General features: G+C 35.3%; 1 protein-coding gene across 1 annotated transcript; it reads left to right on the top strand.

The window, feature by feature from the left end:
• The first annotated feature begins 165 nt into the window (after positions 1 to 165).
• LOC121377176 (methylcrotonoyl-CoA carboxylase beta chain, mitochondrial-like) lies at positions 166 to 17207 on the top strand. The gene is made up of 17 exons (XM_041505083.1): positions 166 to 353; positions 819 to 885; positions 1138 to 1222; positions 1871 to 1972; positions 2363 to 2488; positions 3127 to 3241; positions 5994 to 6107; positions 6466 to 6530; positions 7142 to 7241; positions 7925 to 8020; positions 10364 to 10436; positions 11242 to 11318; positions 11724 to 11790; positions 12260 to 12416; positions 12997 to 13111; positions 14554 to 14639; positions 15962 to 17207. The coding sequence occupies exons 1-17, from the start codon at positions 201 to 203 to the stop codon at positions 16077 to 16079; spliced, it is 1716 nt and encodes a 571-aa protein (XP_041361017.1). The 5' UTR covers positions 166 to 200; the 3' UTR covers positions 16080 to 17207.
• The last annotated feature ends 1888 nt before the right edge of the window (positions 17208 to 19095 follow it).

Here is a 19095-nt window from a genome sequence, read left to right as displayed (position 1 = left end):
ATTTTTTTAAATTCATAATTTGTCCATCACACACATGCTGCTGTTGAAATCCTATTCTAAACATTATATAGTTCAAAAGATGGAAATAAAATAGTGCTCTAACGGAAAGGAGGAAAGCTATTCGGAAGTGCCAAATTGTAATGGGAGATAACTCACAATTTTCTTGATTAGTTCCAAGTCCACTTCGTTTTATCTAATTCATGTGCTATACTACAATGTTTAGAAAGCCATTACACTGCATACGACATCTTGTCCATAAAGAATGTCGTCGAATTATTTGTGCACGACAGTTGTACACAGATGACGTCGCTCCTATTGGCACCAGTCCAGACACAAATGCTCCAGAATATCAGGTGACATTCAATAACCACTCGACATTGCCATTCATGATTATCTTTATCACATTAAAACTTTATGCAGAATAAAAAGTTAATGTTTTCCCGTTAAACGACATCCCTAGAACATACTGATGTATTAATCATGGGCAGTAAGATATCAACCCGGTTCCCTACTACTTGATACTTTTGGGTTAGGGTTACATTTTAAGTTTACTGTTTAGGTTAAGCAACTTAAGGTGAGGTTTCTTATTTCAATATTTGTAAGCCCTATCAGTATTTATAATTGAGTCGGGGTGGGGTGGGGTGGGGCAGGTGGATATTTTTTTCTCATTGGCAATTTAAGTACATTTAACAAATGTATACACAGATAATTTTGTTTTAATTACTGTACTATATATGGTTGCACATGAGTACAAAGTGGTAAACTACGTTACTACAAGTATCAAGCTTATTTTAAAATTGTTTTTGTCTGTTTTTCAGGAGAACTATTCTCGGATGAAAAGTCTGGTGGATGAACTCAAGTCAAAAGTAGATGTAATTCTGCAGGGTATATATTATAATTTACGCAGTTTTGAAGATGGAATCGTTTTTGAATTGGCTTATTTAATTGCATGTTTGGGAATACGTAGCACATGTTTATTAGTAATTAATACAACAATTGTTCTGTAAAATGTTTTTGGTTTTTAATCACCAATACATACATATCTCTAATGTTAGCTTATAAAGCATCAGTACCGTTAGCTAATTGTGTTGCATTTGTTCAGTCATGTACAGTGATACAGTTTTATATTTACTGTAGGTGGAGGAGCTAAATCCAGAGACCGTCAAACCTCGAGAGGAAAGATGTTACCAAGGGAGAGAATAAATACGCTACTAGATGCAGAGTATGTATTATTTGTAAATACTGTTAAAGGGACATTCCTGAGTTTGCTGCATTGTAAGATGTTTCCGACTAATAAAATGTTTCTACGATTAAACTTACATATTAAATATATTTTCTTATTTAGAATATCAGTGTTTATTTATCCAATGTGTTTCTGGTTGTCTTAATATTTGTAAGAAGCCCAAACTGGATTTTATCTTTAAATAATTTTGTATGTACGAAAAAAATGTATTTTAAGAAATAAAATGAAATTTAACCTAATACAAATATTAGAACGATCAGAAACATGTTTAATATACAGCCACTAATATTTTATGCAGAAAAATATATTTAATATGTAATTACAATTGTTAAAAAGTCTGTTAGTCGATTGCAGCTTAAAAATTGCAGGAAATTCAGGAATGTCCCTTTAATAATGTCATAATTAACAATTTTTGAAAGAAAAATATTCCTTATTACAACAACTGTTACATATTCAAACAGAAACCTGTGAATTACATCATAAAATATTTACATTCCAAAGATATGGAAGTGCTCTTTTATCTGTATGCCAATCTAGAATACCTGTTTATAGTCTGTATAAAATAAAACAAAACTTAGTTATTTCCTCAACTGTTATTTGGTGAATATTAATGGGTTTTTTTTACAGGTCTCCATTTCTGGAACTGAGTCAGTTGGCTGGATACAATCTGTACAAGGGAGAAGACGTCCCAGCTGGAGGCATCATCACTGGGATTGGTCGAGTTTCAGGGTACATTTCTTAACCTTTAGACTACCGGATTAATTTTTGACAAAAACCTCTTTGAGTGGGTACAAGTTTATAATTTTTACTCACATATATATTCACTGAAATGTTTTATAAATACATAAAATAAAGTTCTTATTTGAATCGGTAAGTATTATTTTTGTGGGTTTTTATAATTTTTATGATATGTTAGATCAGTTAATGTTGATTAAAATTTGGCAAAATATCGAGCTGAAAATTACTGTTCTTGGCTAGTTTGAAGGGAGTGATGGGGAGAGAGATTGATAGCTCCCCTTAAATAGTGAGGTCTGTGATAATGTTAATTAGCAATTTATGAATTTACATGAGAGCTATCTTGTATTTTATAAATTATTTCTATTTTCATTATTACATCAGGGTGGAGTGTATGATAGTAACAAATGACCCCACGGTGAAAGGTGGATCGTATTATCCAATCACAGTGAAGAAACATCTCCGGGCCCAGGATATAGCTATGCAGAATAATCTCCCTTGTATATATCTAGCGTAATGCAGTCTTATTTTTTTTAAAGACATAATTCAGAAAGTGTTAAAAGTTGCAATCCATGTAATAACATACAATGGATTATTATTCTGACTGTTATGTGTTTCAGGAAATATTCTACATGAATATTCAGTTATGTTTTGAAATAAATCTTTGACATTATATATATATATATATAATGTTTTTGGAGGTGGGGGTATGGTGGCAAATTTAATTGTCGTGTCAAACTATAATGTTTTTGTGGTTTAATTCTGAATGTGTGGCATATAATAAAATTTATTTATATAATCATTACCTTTAAAAAAACATTTGACTTTTTCCTTTTGAAAATGAGATCAAACTTCAGTTATCTGTATCTCGAAGAATAGTCAGATGCAAGTCTAAAATTAAGATTCTGTCATTTTCCTCTAACCACTATAAGTGTATCTAAAGTCAAAGAAGGTGTGTCTTAAAAGTGATTGATTTGACATGGAATGCCCCTCAAACTTAAAACAATTATTTTAGTGTTTTGTAATAAATTTGAATCGTGTAATTTACCCAAGCTTCCTATTTTAAATATAGTTACAAATGAAATAAAAATAAAAGTTTTGGTTACGGATGATCTCAATTAATTCAGTAAAATATTAATATAATTTTCAGTCGACTCCGGTGGTGCTAATCTTCCAAGACATTCGGAAGTGTTTCCTGATCGCGATCACTTTGGTCGGATTTTCTACAACCAGGCGACAATGTCAGCTGCTGGTGTTCCTCAGGTGACTAACTCTGTACTAATAGAATCTATCACCATTGTGAGGTACAGATAAGGCAATTCCAACCCGAGAGACAAAATGTTTTTTGTGAGGGCCGAGGTTTACTAAGACCCTTACAAAAACATTTTGTCCCGAGGGTTGGAATTACCGTATCTATACCTCACAACGGTGATTGGTTCTTTTTCTTGCCCTTTTAAATTACAATCACAAAACATTAATTTTGTAAGCTATGTATGGTTTGTTTATTGTTGAACGATTTGTAAACATTTCACCTACAAAGAATGAAACTCACTTAATCATACACTGAAAAATATAGTACAACTTATGCAATGACATTATGACTCAAGAACTTAACAATAAATATAAAGTTGAAAATATTAATTTATTTACATATTTTTAAAACAATGATACAACGTGAATTGGCAAACAGAATTTTAAAAACCTTGAATTATGACATCAATCGTCGTAAAACATGAGTTATGATGTCACACATATGTAAAAATCATCTAGCCCTTGGGTCAGACAGATTTATCTATCCCTAGGGTCAGACAGATTTTTCTAGCACCGTGCAAAAGCTGGATAACCCTGTCCAGTGGACAAGAAAAGTGCTTCTTAACTATACCATAAGTAGCTACTGAACACACTCCGAAGCCCACAGCTAAAAGTGCTTGTTAACTATACCATAAGTAGCTACTGAACACACTCCGAAGCCCACAACTAAAAGTGCTTCTTAACTATACCATAAGTAGCTACTGAACACACTCCGAAGCCCACAACTAAAAGTGCTTCTTAACTATACCATAAGTAGCTACTGAACACACTCCGAAGCCCACAACTAAAAGTGCTTCTTAACTATACCATAAGTAGCTACTGAACACACTCCGAAGCCCACAACTAAAAGTGCTTGTTAACTATACCATAAGTAGCTACTGAACACACTCCGAAGCCCACAACTAAAAGCTGATGGGAAATGGCAGGTGCAGACAACTACAAGAAAGAAAGAAATGTTTTATTTAACGACGCACTCAACACATTTTATTTACGGTTATATGGCGTCAGTCATATGGTCAAGGACCACAGATTTTGAGAGGAAACCCACTGTCGCCACTACATGGGCTACTCTTTCTGATTAGCAGCAAGGGATCTTTTATTTGCATTTCCCACATGCAGGATAGCACAAACCATGGCCTTTGTTGAACCAGTTATGGATCACTGGTTGGTGCAAGTGGTTTACACAACAACTACAAGAGACAAGCACCTGTTGCGATTGGAGGGACAAGGACTGGGATGTGGAAGTGGACAGTGAAAGGAGTTGAAAGGTAGAGGAGTTGATAGATTGGGAAGAAATAAGATGGAAGTCAAATGAGAGAAAGGAAAGGGGGCAGCAGGATAAAAAAAAAACACAACAAAAACCCTTAAAAAAACTCTGTACAGGTGTCTTGATGCAGATATCGTCCATCGAAATGTACAGTTGGCAGTGTTACAACAAAAGCAGTTGCAAAATCAATTAATAGCAGCAGTTTTCATCTCACATTTACAAAGAAAGAAATGTTTTATTTAATGACACGCTCAACACAATTTATTTACGATGATATGGTGTCAGACATATGGTTAAGGACCACACATATATTGAGAGAGAAAACCCGCTGTCGCCACTTCATGGGCTACTCTTTTCGATAGCAGCAAGGTTTCTTTTATATGCACTATCCCACAGACAGAGTAGTACATACCACAGCCTTTGATATACTAGTTGTGGTGCACTGGCTGGAACGAGAAATAGCACAATGGGCCCACCGACGGGGATCGATCCCAGATCGACCGCACATCAAACGAGCGCTTTACAACTGGGCTACGTCCCACCCCCTCTCACGTTTACAAAGTCAAAAGGCAGGGTATGGATATTACTTTTTCCAGTGGCAGTAACAGCGATGGTGACTGGCAGCTTTTGCATTTAGCTGAACATTAAAGTTTTGTGTTTGACAATATTTCTCAGAAACTATAAGACCTAGATCAATAAAACTTGATTTATAGTTTCACCTATGTACCTGTATGTTCATCACAATTTTTGATACATGTGAATTTTTTTTAATTAAAACATTTTAATTCAAATATTTTACATTAGCTCAACATTAAAGGTTTGTTTTTAACTACATTTCTCACAAACTTTGTCGTATATCAATGCATTTGAATTATTAAAAAAAAAAATTCATAATATAATGTTTTAAAACTTTAATTAATTTTTTTTTTTTTTTTTACAGAAATGTTTTGTATAGCTTTATATTGTACTGTCACAGACTTTATAATGTACAGACTTTCATGGCGATTTACTCATTTTTGATGGAGATATTGCCTTTGAACTTAGGAGATTTGAAAATTAGTTTTCCTGACTTTTCTTCAGAAGGCCTTGAGATATAGAACTGAAATTTTGTGTATAGCTTTATCATGTACTGCTACAGACCCCATTTAACTTTCATGGCGATTTACCCATTTTTGATGGGTTATGGCCCTTAAAATTAGGAGATATGATTTTTGTTTTGCAATGACTGAAGGTATTGAGGTGAAATTTTGTATATACCTTTATCATGTACTGTTACTGATCAAGTTTAACGTTCATGGTGATTGACCTAATTTTCACAGAAGTATGGCCCTTGAATTTAGGAGATAAAAACAAACTTTGTTGGGTTCGGTAGGGGACATGTATTGCTTTAGCAGTACTTTCAGAATGCTTGTTATTGTTATTGTTATTTTTCTGTAGATTGCTGTTGTGTTGGGAAGCTGTACGGCGGGTGGTGCCTATGTCCCAGCCATGTCGGATGAGAGTATTATCGTACGCAAACAGGGAACTATTTTCCTGGCAGGTCCTCCACTTGTAAGTAATGTCTTTTCAGGTTAAAATTTTCCGAAATGTGATACATCTGGCCTTATCATTTTTAATTTGATGAAAGTATTATTGTATGTAAACTAGAAAAAAAATTGAACTTATTTTTGGGTCTCTCTCTCTCTCTCTCTCTCTCTCTCTCTCTCTCTCTCTCTCTCTCTCTCTCTCTCTCTCTCTCTCTCTCTCTCTCTCTCTCTCTCTCTCTCTCTCTCTCTCTCTCTCTATATATATATATATATATATATATATATATATCCTCAAATTAGATTTATAGTGTAAATATAAATCTTGAAAAATGGACTAAAATATTTACTTAGAATTACGACTTTAATTTTTGTTTACTCTACAGGTGAAAGCGGCCACAGGGGAGGTGTGGTCAGCAGAGGATTTGGGTGGGGCTGATTTACATTGTAGGTAAGCATGGAATTTATTTATATTGTGTGGTTAATTTCATTCATTCATTCATTCATTCATTCATTCATTCATTCATTCATTCATTCATTCATTCATTCATTCGTAGCGGCGGGACATACATGTAGTTCAGTGGTAGAGTGCTTACCTGACGCACGATTGATCTAGGATAATTCCAGTCGGTGGACCCATTGGGCTATTTCTCGTTCCAACCAGTGCTCCACAGCTGGTGTAACAAAGGCTGTGGCATGTACTATCCTGTCTGTGGGATGGTGCATATAAAAGATCCCTTGCTGCTAATCGAAAAGAGTAGTCCATGAAGTGGTGACAGTGGGTTTCCTCTCTCTATATCTGTGTGGTCCTGACGCCATATAACTAAATAAAATGTGTTGAATGTGTCGTTAAATAAAATATTTCCTTCCTTCTTCCTTCCTTCATGCTTGCTTACTTTCTTTTCTGCTTTTTTTTCTTTCTGTCCCTCTTCCCCCTATCTTTCTCTCCACCTCTCCCTCCCTTTCTCTTTCCCATCCCTCCCTCCATCCTCTTTATTATTTATTTATTAATTTATTTACTCATTCATTCATTCATTCATTCATTCATTCATTCATTTCCAGTCAGTCAGGAGTTACAGATTACTATGCTCTGAATGACGAACATGCACTGCACCAAGCTAGACGAGTTGTCAGTAACCTCAACTACAAGAAAACACCTAACGTAAGTGTACAACAAGTATACACATTTCTTCAGTTCCAGCTAATTTAATAAAAGTTTAAGTTTAAAATGGTAAATATGAGTCTTTAGTCTCTTGTATTTTGTTTGTCTAACACAACTTGTAAAATTTGCCAAAACAGAGATTGAATAGATATTAAATTAGTATTGTGGTAAGTGATTGTATAATCAATAAATCGGTTGGTGCAAACATGTTGCAACTATAATGAATGAAGACGTTACGACCAAAGTTTCTTTCTTTTATTTAACGACGCAAGTGGTTTACGCCTACCCATTGAGTCTTGCGGAGCACTCACTCAGGGTTTGGAGTCGGTATCTGGATTAAAAATCCCATGCCTCGACTGGGATCCGAACCCAGTACCTACTAGCCTGTAGACCGATGGCCTAACCACGACGCCACTGAAACCGGTTACGTTACGACCAATTCCCAATGCTGTTGTTAATTATTCAGCATAAACTCAGCATTTTTATAACTTATCATGATATTAGTATACAACATGTATTCAAACTTTTCTTACCACAGTGAGTTTTTGCACGTTCTTTACTGAAAAACCAAAGATGTAACAAACATACACTTTTCACTTATAGTTTTAATATGTTCAAAGTGTTTGCTTAAACAAATCAATTGGTGTGATATGTGAATGTTATTTTAAATGTTAATATTTTAGGTAACAATACAAACTCCAGAAGACCCACTTTATCCAGCAGACGAAATATACGGTATTGTCGGGGGCAACCTGAAAAAGACATTCGATGTCAGAGAGGTAATTTCAGCCTGAATCTTGTTACTTTTAAAAATTACTTTAAAATAAAATTAATTTACATTATGTTTAATTAGAATTCATTATACAATATAATGAATTAATGTACATGATTCATAAATGCTTTTGTTTATAACTGTACAGTATACAACCCAACCAGACATGGGTGGTCAGCTAGATGGTTTCCAGTCTGTTTCACCTACTGTATACATACAGTACACAAACCAACAATAAAGTCAACTAGACATAGGTGGTCAGCTAGATGGTTTCCAGTCTGTTTCACTGACTGTATACATACAGTACACAACCCAACGATAAAGTCAACTAGACATGGGTGGTCAGTTTCACCGACTGTATACATACAGTACACAAACCAACAATAAAGTTAACTAGATATGGATGGTCAGCTAGTTGGGTTTCCAGTCTGTTTCACTGACTATACATACAGTACACAAACCAACAATAAAGTCACCTAGACATAGGTGGTTGGCTAGATGGTTCCCAGTCTGATTCACTGACTATAGACAAACCAACAGTAAGGTCAACTAGGTACGGGTGGTCAGCTAGATGTTTCCCAGTCTGTTTCACTGACTGTATACATACAGTACACAAACCAACAATACGGTCAACTAGACATAGGTGGTTGGTTTCCAGTCTGTTTCACTGACTATACATACAGTACACAAACCAACAATAAAGTCAACTAGACGGGTGGTTGGCTAGATGGTTTCCAGTCTGTTTCACCGACTGTATACATACAGTACACAAACCAACAATAAGGTCAACTAGACATGGGTGGTCAGCTAGATGGTTTCCAGTCTGTTTCACTGACTATACATACAGTACACAAACCAACCGACTATATACATACAGTACACAAACAAACAATAAAGTCAACTAGACATAGGTGGTTGGCTAGATGGTTTCCAGTCTGTTTCATCGACTGTATACATACAGCACACAAACCAGCAATAAAGTCAACGAGACATGGGTGGTCAGCTAGATGGTTTTCAGTCTGTTTCACCAATTGTCTGTGTGGATAGTGTGACCACAGTAAAGTGCAAAATGAGTTTGATGCACCAACTAATGGTTATACATGTAGATGTTGCTGGGTAATTACTTCTTCATTGGTGTATTCAGGATCGATCCTCATCAATGGGCTCATTGGACTGTTTCTCGTTTAGTCAGTGCACCATAACTGGTATATCAAAGACTGTGGTATGTGCTATCCTGTCTGTGAGATGGTGCATGTAAAAGATCCCTTGCTACTAATTGAAAAATGTAGCTAGATTCCTCTCTAAGAATATATGTCAAAATTACCACATGTTTGAGACATCCAATAGCCTATGATTAATAAATCAATGTGCTCTAGTGGTGCCGTAAAACAAACTCTTGTTTTTGGTATTTTCAGCTTAGGAAATTACCAACATTAAGTAACCAGCCATGGGTGGTTGATTTTATTGTTGTGCTGTGTACTGTAGATTTAAAAGTTAATTTAGAATATGCTGACAACTGATTGTTTAATAAGCAAGTATGACATCTGTGCCAACTGTGTTTTTACAAGTACGTGTTCCATTACATTACAGGTTAATTACAATGTACATTATTTGGTGTGGGGTGGATTGCCTACTTTGAAACACACTAATAACACGATCTCTGTGTGGAGTGGATTGCCTACTTTGAAACACACTAATAACACGATCTCTGTGTGGAGTGGATTGCCTACTTTGAAACACACTAATAAAAAGATCTCTGTGTGGAGTGGATTGCCTACTTTGAAACACACTAATAACACGATCTCTGTGTGGTTATTCGGCAGGGTGGTGCGATGTAGCCCAGTGGTAAAGCAATCGCTTGATGTGAAGTCAGTTTAGGATCGATCCCATTCTGTGGCCCCATCGGGCTATTTCTCGTTCCAGTCAGTGCTCCACAGCTGGTGTAACAAAGGCCGTGATATGTACTATCCTGTCTGCGATGGTGCATATAAAAGATCCCTTGCTGTTAAACGAAAAGAGTGGTCCATCAAGTGGCGACAGCGAGTTTCCTATTTCATTATCTGTGTGGTCCTTAATCATATGTAGGGCTAGCTCTACCACTTGCCAAATTCGCCAAATGCAAATTTTAGGAATAATTGGTGAATTTTATTTTAATTTGGCAAAAAACATTTCAAGTAATAATTTATGTTTTGTTGGAAAATAACTGGGTTTTGCATTTTTTTTTTAGATAATTCGCCGAAATGTTTTGCTTGCCCTGATATGTCTGATGCCATATAACTGTAAATAAAATGTGTTGAGTGCATTGTTACATAAACCGTTTGCTTGATCCGTGTCTGGTTATATTCTGCAGGTTATAGCAAGGATTGTTGATGGCAGCAGGTTTGATGAATTCAAGTCGATGTACGGAGAAACTCTTATCACAGGTAACAAATTACTGGAGCATTCATGTGAAGAGTCAGAGGCCCTAAGATCAATTCACTGTTGTTGGGCAGGGTGGGGAGGGACGGTACAGATTGTTGTTTGTGTCAACAGTTAAGGTCACAGCTACTAAAAATAGAAATTAATTTGCTGTTTTTCTTACTTCATTTTTCATCTTTTGACGCCATATAACTGTAAATACAATGTGTTGAGTGCGTCATTAAATAAAACATCACTTCCTTCATTTCTCATCTGAGTTTTATGCAACTTCACATATACGAAAAAGATCATATTTTGAATGTGTTTGTGTTTCTCCTCTATGCATCACAGGTATGATTATTTTCCATTATAAAACAGATTTCCGCTTTTTATCAATTCTATTACCGATTTTTATTTTCCGCTTGTTATAATTTTTAGCAAGTGTCCATCTCTCAGTCTGCATTAATATTGCTGTGTTCGAGTAAAATAAGTTTTTTTCAGTAGGGTGCACAATCGTGTCTGTCATCAAAGGTCAAAGCCACTATTGGTAACAATAGAAATTGTGGTGTCTACAGACTTCATTTCTTATCCAATTATCATAAACTTCACATAAAAGAAGTTTCCAATGTCTTGTTTAACATTTTATTTGTGGTTTATGGTTACGGAAACTAACTGCCACCACTACACATACTGAACATGACATAGACTTAGATTGAAATGTGCTCAAATGTTGTTGCTTTTTTTTGTCTTCATATTCCATATTTAGCATGACTTTGAAAATTTAATAAATTTGGGTGACACACTTTGTAAAATGTGTTAATTTTGTTACAGGGTTTGCTCGATTGTGGGGCTATCCAGTTGGAATAATAGGAAACAACGGCGTCTTATTCTCCGACTCTGCCTTAAAGGTAGGATTACTTCCCATCAGACCCCCAAGATTTTACAACTGTGGATTTTAACAGAACTCAAGACTAGTTCCTCTTCTGTTTTTGGTAAAAGCTGATAGTGATCCGCTACTTTAAAGATAACATTTTAAAAAACATTTTCTGTTTATTTAGATGATATTTTTATCCTTGAAATCTGTTTGTAATTTTTTTCATTCCATCCACTGACTCACAAATGGAATGTCATGGTTCTTGATATGACATGAAATTTTAAGTTAGGTCATGAAGAATCACCCACCACCACCATTTAAAATAACATAATATGACATGAGGGGCAATTCACCTTAAAATATTGTAATTTGTGGATCCTTTAAAAACAATCAAGGCTCCTACTTATATATTACAAGAATATCTTTTAATTTGTTTCAGGGCACGCATTTTATTGAGTTGTGCTGTCAACGTGGTATTCCATTAATATTTTTACAGAACATCACAGGTAAGAAATGAACGTTTACAATTTAAACAAACTGTGTAACCGATCATGTTCTTTTCACTCTAGAATCATATATTTTCACTTATTAAACATGTTGGTGGGTCTCTTCTCTCCCTTCCATTAATTTCCATTCATAGCACTTAAAATTAACATGTTTTTGTTTTTGTTTCACATTTTATAATTGAGGGTGAGGTACAGGTGCAATATATTTTAATTATATTTATATTTGTGTATTTCCTTGCTTAAATCCATTACGGTTCAAGTATGCTATGCTGGGGCAGACATCACAGCTATGTTCATCACAATGCATGTTAAAAGATTTTTTTTTTTAAATTGAATTTTTTTAATGTTTGGAATTTTTTTTAATATATATCTTTTTTGAGATGAACATCTATTAAAGTAAATGCAACTGTCAGCAACATCAAATATGTTTGTAGTAGGCAAGGCATTTAATGCTGCGGAATTCTTGTAGGTTTTATGGTTGGCCGAGAAGCTGAGGCAGGTGGGATTGCTAAAAACGGTGCTAAAATGGTAACAGCCGTTGCATGTGCCCAGGTCCCCAAGTTCACCGTTATAATTGGCGGGTCCTATGGAGCAGGGAATTATGGGATGTGTGGAAGAGCCTACAAGTAAGACCAGATATCTAGTTTCTCTTGTAACTCCGGTTTGTGTTCTCTTTACTTTTGTGACCCAGATTAACATTAAAATAAAGTTGATGGGAATATCCTTTATTTTTACACATCACTTGTTGACATAAAATATTACTAGACAAAAACGCATGACAGAACTTCAGATTAGCAGCCAGTTTCAATTTACAACACTTGGACCACTCAGTTGAAACCATTTATAGTTACATGTAATTTGAAAATAAGTCTTACAATTTCAAATTAACTGAATCCTTTGAACTGTTAATTTGAAATTTGTCTAAAATTAACGAATGATGCACATGCGTGTGTTTGTGCCTCTGTGTTTGTAGGTATATTATGTGTGTAAGAGAGTGTGTTTATGTGTCTGGGTGAGTATGAGGGCAGGATCTAGCAAGTTTTCAGTGTATTTTAAAAACACACATATTTATATTTATCTGCTGATTTTGGTAAGCTGTTTACTATGGGTTTTTTATTGTCCATGATTTATGTACAGATGGCTGAACACTGTATGTCTGTGTTATTATAAATGTATTTATTACTGTTTTTGTTTTTTATCTTATAGTCCACGGTTCATGTACATGTGGCCCAATGCTCGAATCTCGGTGATGGGAGGAGAACAAGCAGCTAACGTTCTAGCACAGATCACCAAAGAACAGAGAGAGAGAGAGGGCAAAACGGTGAGAAAAAAGGAAGGAAATGTTTTATTTAACGACACACTCAACACATTTTATTTACGGTTATATGGCGCCGGATATATGGTTAAGGACCACACAGATATTGAGGGAGGAAACCCGCTGTCGCCACTTCATGAGCTACTCTTTTCGATTAGCACCAATGGATCTTTTATATGCACCATCCCACAGACAGGATAGCACATACATCGGCCTTTGATGTACCAGTCGTGGTGCACTGGCTGGAGCGAGCGCTTTACCACTGGGCTATGTCCCGCCCCCCGGTGAGAAAAGGTTTAGTTTGACAAAACCAATCTTCGGAAGTGTACACATGGCTTATATTTAGTAATGTATTGAATCGGTTAAAGGTTTCATTCTTAAGGCTGTATTTCAAGTGTGCTGATTTTGGTACTACATGGGCATGGAACGCAGAAAACGGATGCTTTTAAGCAGGCTCTCCACAATTGATAACCGTATAAATAATTTTTTTGCCTACACCACACATGGACAGAGGCAGATCTAAGGGGGGAGGGCACAGGGGCCCGAGCCCCCCCCCCCCCCCCCCCCCCCCCCCCCCCCCCATAATTTTGCGATAGTTATAATTTTATTATACATTAATTTTAATTTTTTTTACAATCCCCATCCAAACCTCCCCCAAAGTTCCCTTGGCATTCCACCTCATGTCACGGGTGCACCCCCCATAAAAGATTTTTTGGAGCCGCCACGGCTGGACCTTACAAAATAAGCACATGGAAAACAGACCCTAAATAACATCAGCAGACTGAATTTTTCTATAATGAATGATAATGTGCGTTGAGGCAAAAGAGGGTTGCCTGTAGTATATGTTTTCTTGTAAGTACTTGCTGATGATTCGTCCAATTCCAGACTAACACAATGATTTAACATTATGCCTTCGAGATGCTGCTTGCATTAGTTGAATGTGGAGCTTTATTATATAACATTTAGTGAAATATTTTAAAATATCAATGGAATAAAGTGTTAACAGTCACTCAGTGACGATAACACATTTGAGAGTGAAAATTTCACAATTTCACTCTAAAATGTGTTATCGTCACTGTAGAAACTGTTATCTTCACTGTAAGAAAGCCGGAACTATTTTGCTGCTAGCATTTTAAAAATAAAAGTAAATTGCCAAAAGTTATACAATAAATAGAAAATTTCATGTTTTTGTCAAATATGATTTATGTCTCATCTCGTGAAGTTTGCAATCAGATCACATTCGTCGCGCAAGGGTGACTCGTGAGATATGATTGCAAACTTCACTTGATGAGATATAAATCATATTTGACAAAAAACATGAAATATCCTCTATGTAGCATGTCCAGAAGGGTGATATAATATTAAATATGATGGAGGAAAAATATGTGATAGTATTGAACTGGAAAACAATTTGTACATATATATGCCGATAACCTTGTTTGTTGTAGTGGACAGAAGAGGAGGAACGTGCATTGAAGGATCCAGTCATTAAGAAATACGATGCGGAAGGAAGTCCATACTTCGCTAGTGCTAGGTGGGTGTGTCTGTGCTCTTATATTTTTTACTTAATTGTATTCTAACTACAGCCCCGTGACTGGTATATCAAAGGCCTTGGCATATATTGCCCAGTCTGTGGGAAATGCATATAAAATATATTTTGCTACTATTTTAAACATGTTGCGGAATTCCTCTGACGATTACAAGTCAAGAGTTACCAAAAGTTTGACATCCACTAGATAATGATTATCAATATGCTCTAGTGGTGTTGTTGACCAAAAATGTCTATGGGATGATAGTATGTCTAGAATAAAAGTATTTTTGTTAGTTTCCAGGAAGTGGGATGATGACATGTCTAGAATAAATGCATTTTTTGTTATTTTCCAGGAAGTGGGATGATGACATGTCTAGAATAAATGCATTTTTTGTTATTTTCCAGGAAGTGGGATGATGACATGTCTAGAATAAATGCATTTTTTGTTATTTTCCAGGAAGTGGGATGATGACATGTCTAGAATAAATGCATTTTTTGTTATTTTCCAGATTATGGGATGTTGACACATCTAAACTAAATGTAATTTTGTTATTTTTCAAGCTATGGGATGACACATCTAAACTAAATGTAATTTTGTTATTTTTCAATCAATGGGGTGACACATCTAGACTAAAAGTATTTTTGTTAGTTTCCAGGAAGTGGGATGATGACATGTCTAGAATAAATGTAATTTTGTTATTTTCCAGATTATGGGATGTTGACACATCTAAACTAAATGTAATTTTGTTATTTTTCAAGCTATGGGATGACACATCTAAACTAAATGTAATTTTGTTATTTTTCAAGCTATGGGATGACACATCTAAACTAAATGTAATTTTGTTATTTTTCAATCAATGGGGTGACACATCTAGACTAAATGTATTTTTGTTATTTTTCAGGCTATGGGATGACACATCTAGACTAAATGTATTTTTGTTATTTTTCAGGCTATATGATGATGACACATCTAAACTAAATGTAATTTTGTTATTTTTCAATCTATGGGATGACACATCTAGACTAAATGTATTTTTGTTATTTTTTAGGCTATATGATGATGTCATGTCTAGACTAAATGTAATTTTGTTATTTTTCAGGCTATGGGATGATGACATGTCTAGACTAAATGTATTTTTATTTTCTAGATTACAAGATGATGGTACATGTTGACTAAATGCAATTTTGTTGTTTTCCGGAATAAATGTATGTTTTGTTAAATTCCAGACTATGGAGTGATGTCTCATATAGACTAAATAATTACATATTTTTATTTTCTAGACTACGAGATGATGCAGACTGACAGTATTTTTGTTATTTTCCAGGCTATGGGACGATGGTGTTATTGACCCCAAAGACACACGTCTTGTATTAGGACTCAGTCTTAGTGCTGCGTTGAATGCCCCAGTCGAACACACAAGGTTTGGAGTGTTTAGGATGTAACATGGTGCAAGCTGGTCTTAATGTCTTCAGGGAGATCAAGATCATTAGTTCAGGTGTGAGAAACAGGAGCAAACTTTTAATTGACTGCTATAGTCATGGATTATGTATTCTCTCATCGTCAGGTATATAGGACAGAATGGATGGTAGAAAAAGACTCCATCATATGCAATCAGGCCTTGTCCCAGGTCGAAATTTTCACCACCTCAGGTGTACTTTTTTTTATCACACATGAGCACATATGATGGAGTCTTATATCAAAGACATAACAGGAAAATTAACTGGATCATTTAGTCACAGTTTCTGGATGGTTTTGTCATGGAACACGCATTAAAGACATCAGAGGAAAATTAACTGGCTGGTGCATTCATGGATTATGTATTAAAGACATCAAGTGATCTTTTATACACTTTCCACCAGATATAACAATTGTGATGTACTGGTTGGAATGAGAAAAACATTGGGTTTACCCAGGGAGATTGATACATAGAGGTTATCATACGAGCTGGTGTCATACTGATTTTATGAAATGAGTGTCGGGATTTTTGTATTACCTGAGCGAGAACATCCTTCATAAAAACAGCACAACACACATGTGAGTGTAATAATTTCTGTATTATCCATATTATTATTGTTATTTTTGATGAAAAACAAGGACCGTCTCAAAATATTTCAACCACAACCAGAAGAAGATGACGAAATGATGTCATATTTCACATGCAAAGTCTTAGCTAGGACTGGGGAAAACAATGTCATGTTATAACATTGCTTCAGAAAATTGTTATTACACGTGTGCTTTGTATGATATATTATTATTAACTCAGTTATGTTGAACCAAGTGGATAATAATACCAACCATGACACCTCAGGTGAATGTTCTACCACTGAACTGCATCTCTCATATGCCAGTTGTAGAACACTGTTTGAAATGGGAGATCATTTGATAGGTGAAATTATGTGAATCATGCTGTATTTGATCAATTCATATTCAAATGTTTGAGGTGCTTAATATACTGAACAACGAAAGAAAATCATATTTTAATTAAGTTTTATTCTTACACACCCGTTGGTGAGAACACCATGCATTATTTTTGGTTACAAATTTCAAGACATATAACTGGCTGCTCTTAGGTGATGACCAGGTCACCAATGCCATACCGCCAATGAAAAACTACACAGGAGAAATCGATTAGACTGTGATGTATAGTTAACCGGACATTCATGTGTCTGTGACGCATAAGTCAGCTACAAGTGCAATGGCTGTAAATAACTTTGAGTTGAAAAAGATGTTAAAATTTGCTTAAAACCTGGTTTTTGAGAATATGCAAGAAATAGAATAATACATTTGTGTTCGTTAGATACCATTTATCTCACAACTCGTTGTTTAAATACGTATCACTTGCTTTCACTCGTAAGATACATTTTAAAACAACTCGTAAGATAGCTGGTTTCTAACAGCCACTCATGTATTATTCTCTATTTTAATGTATTTAAAATCTGAATCTCATTAGATTTTGTGTCTGTTGAAATGATTATTTTAGACCCATTTTGATGGGGAGTCTTTTTACTAAATTATTTTTATCACAATTTTCTTACTGCTCCATTTAACTGATGTGGTGTGGGCCACCTTGCCATTGTGCTTTATGCCCCGCTTTCATGTTTTGCAGGCTCCCTTTATTTTTCAGCATCCCTCTTTATTTTGTATAATCATACAAAAAGTATTAAACTATTCTTATTTCTTTTTTTGTTCAGTATATGTAATCTGGGGCTTAGCCAGAGAGGAAAAAACGCAGAGGCAAACCCAGACCTGTAAAATAAATATCAGTGTCATGGGAAAAATACTATAAATCTGGGGGAATTCCAGATGAGGCAAGCGCCTTGTCTGCCTCATGCTGGCTACGCCATTGGTAATACTAACATTCAATTGTATTTTGAGACGGAGAGTAGTTTTACATGCCCTATACCACTAAGGTTTCGGGCATGTGTATTTGGATGTTTGTTGTGAACTTGAATAGTGTATTATCAGAATTACACGGTAGTATAATACAGTTTGCAAACCAACCATAAAGTCAACTGGACACAGGTAGTCTACTAATTGTTGATAGGTTCCCGTGTTTCACCGACTGTCTGTGGATGTTGTGATCACAGTAAAGTTTAAAGAGAGTTGGCAAACCATTTATTGAGAATTCTAGGAGCCAATTAATGTTACACTAGTGACCTCAGTTGAGAGTAACTGGGCTACTAATTTTGAAACAGCTTAGAAAAAGCAACAGTGGATTGCTAGTTGACTTTATTATTGTGTTGTGTACGGTACATGTGGCAGGGCCAGCTCTGCCAATCGCGAATTTTAGGAATAATTGGCGAATGTTATTTCAATTTGGTGGAAAAACTTCAAGTAATAATTGATGTTTTGTTGGAAAATAAGTCTGGGTTTCGTATTTTTTAAAGATAATTTGGTGAGATGTTTTGCTCACCCAGAGCTAGCCCTATGTGGTAGGATGTGTTAATTCTGTATTTACAGCATTACATGCAGTGTAGTTAAATGTGTGATGTGTAGTGTGATGCTGTATTTAATTTTGTATCAACAGCATTACACTATAGTTTAATGTGTGATGTGTAGTGTGAATGCTGCATTTAATTTTGTATAAACAGCATTACACTATAGTTTAATGCGTGATGTGTAGTGTGAATGCTGTATTTAATTTTGTATAAACAGCATTACACTAGTTTAATGTGTGATGCTGTATTGAATGCTGTACGGTATTCAATTTTGTATCAACAGCATTACACTATAGTTTAATGTGTGATATGTAGTGTGAATGCTGTATTTAATCGGTTTCGACTAAGGTGTGCAATACGTATATTGAACATGTACCTGTAGTGTAACTGCTGTATCTCATTCATCATTTGTAGAACAAATTTGGTTTGCTAATACATTAACAATGTCATCAAAATGTACGCAGGCTGTATATATACATGTATAAAAATATAAAGAAACTGGTTATTAGAATAAAATATA

Source organism: Gigantopelta aegis, chromosome 7 (genome assembly GCF_016097555.1).
Source record: "Gigantopelta aegis isolate Gae_Host chromosome 7, Gae_host_genome, whole genome shotgun sequence".
NCBI lineage: Eukaryota > Metazoa > Mollusca > Gastropoda > Neomphalida > Peltospiridae > Gigantopelta > Gigantopelta aegis.
Note: the sequence above shows the minus strand (reverse complement) of the source record. Positions and strands in the feature narration are given on the sequence as shown.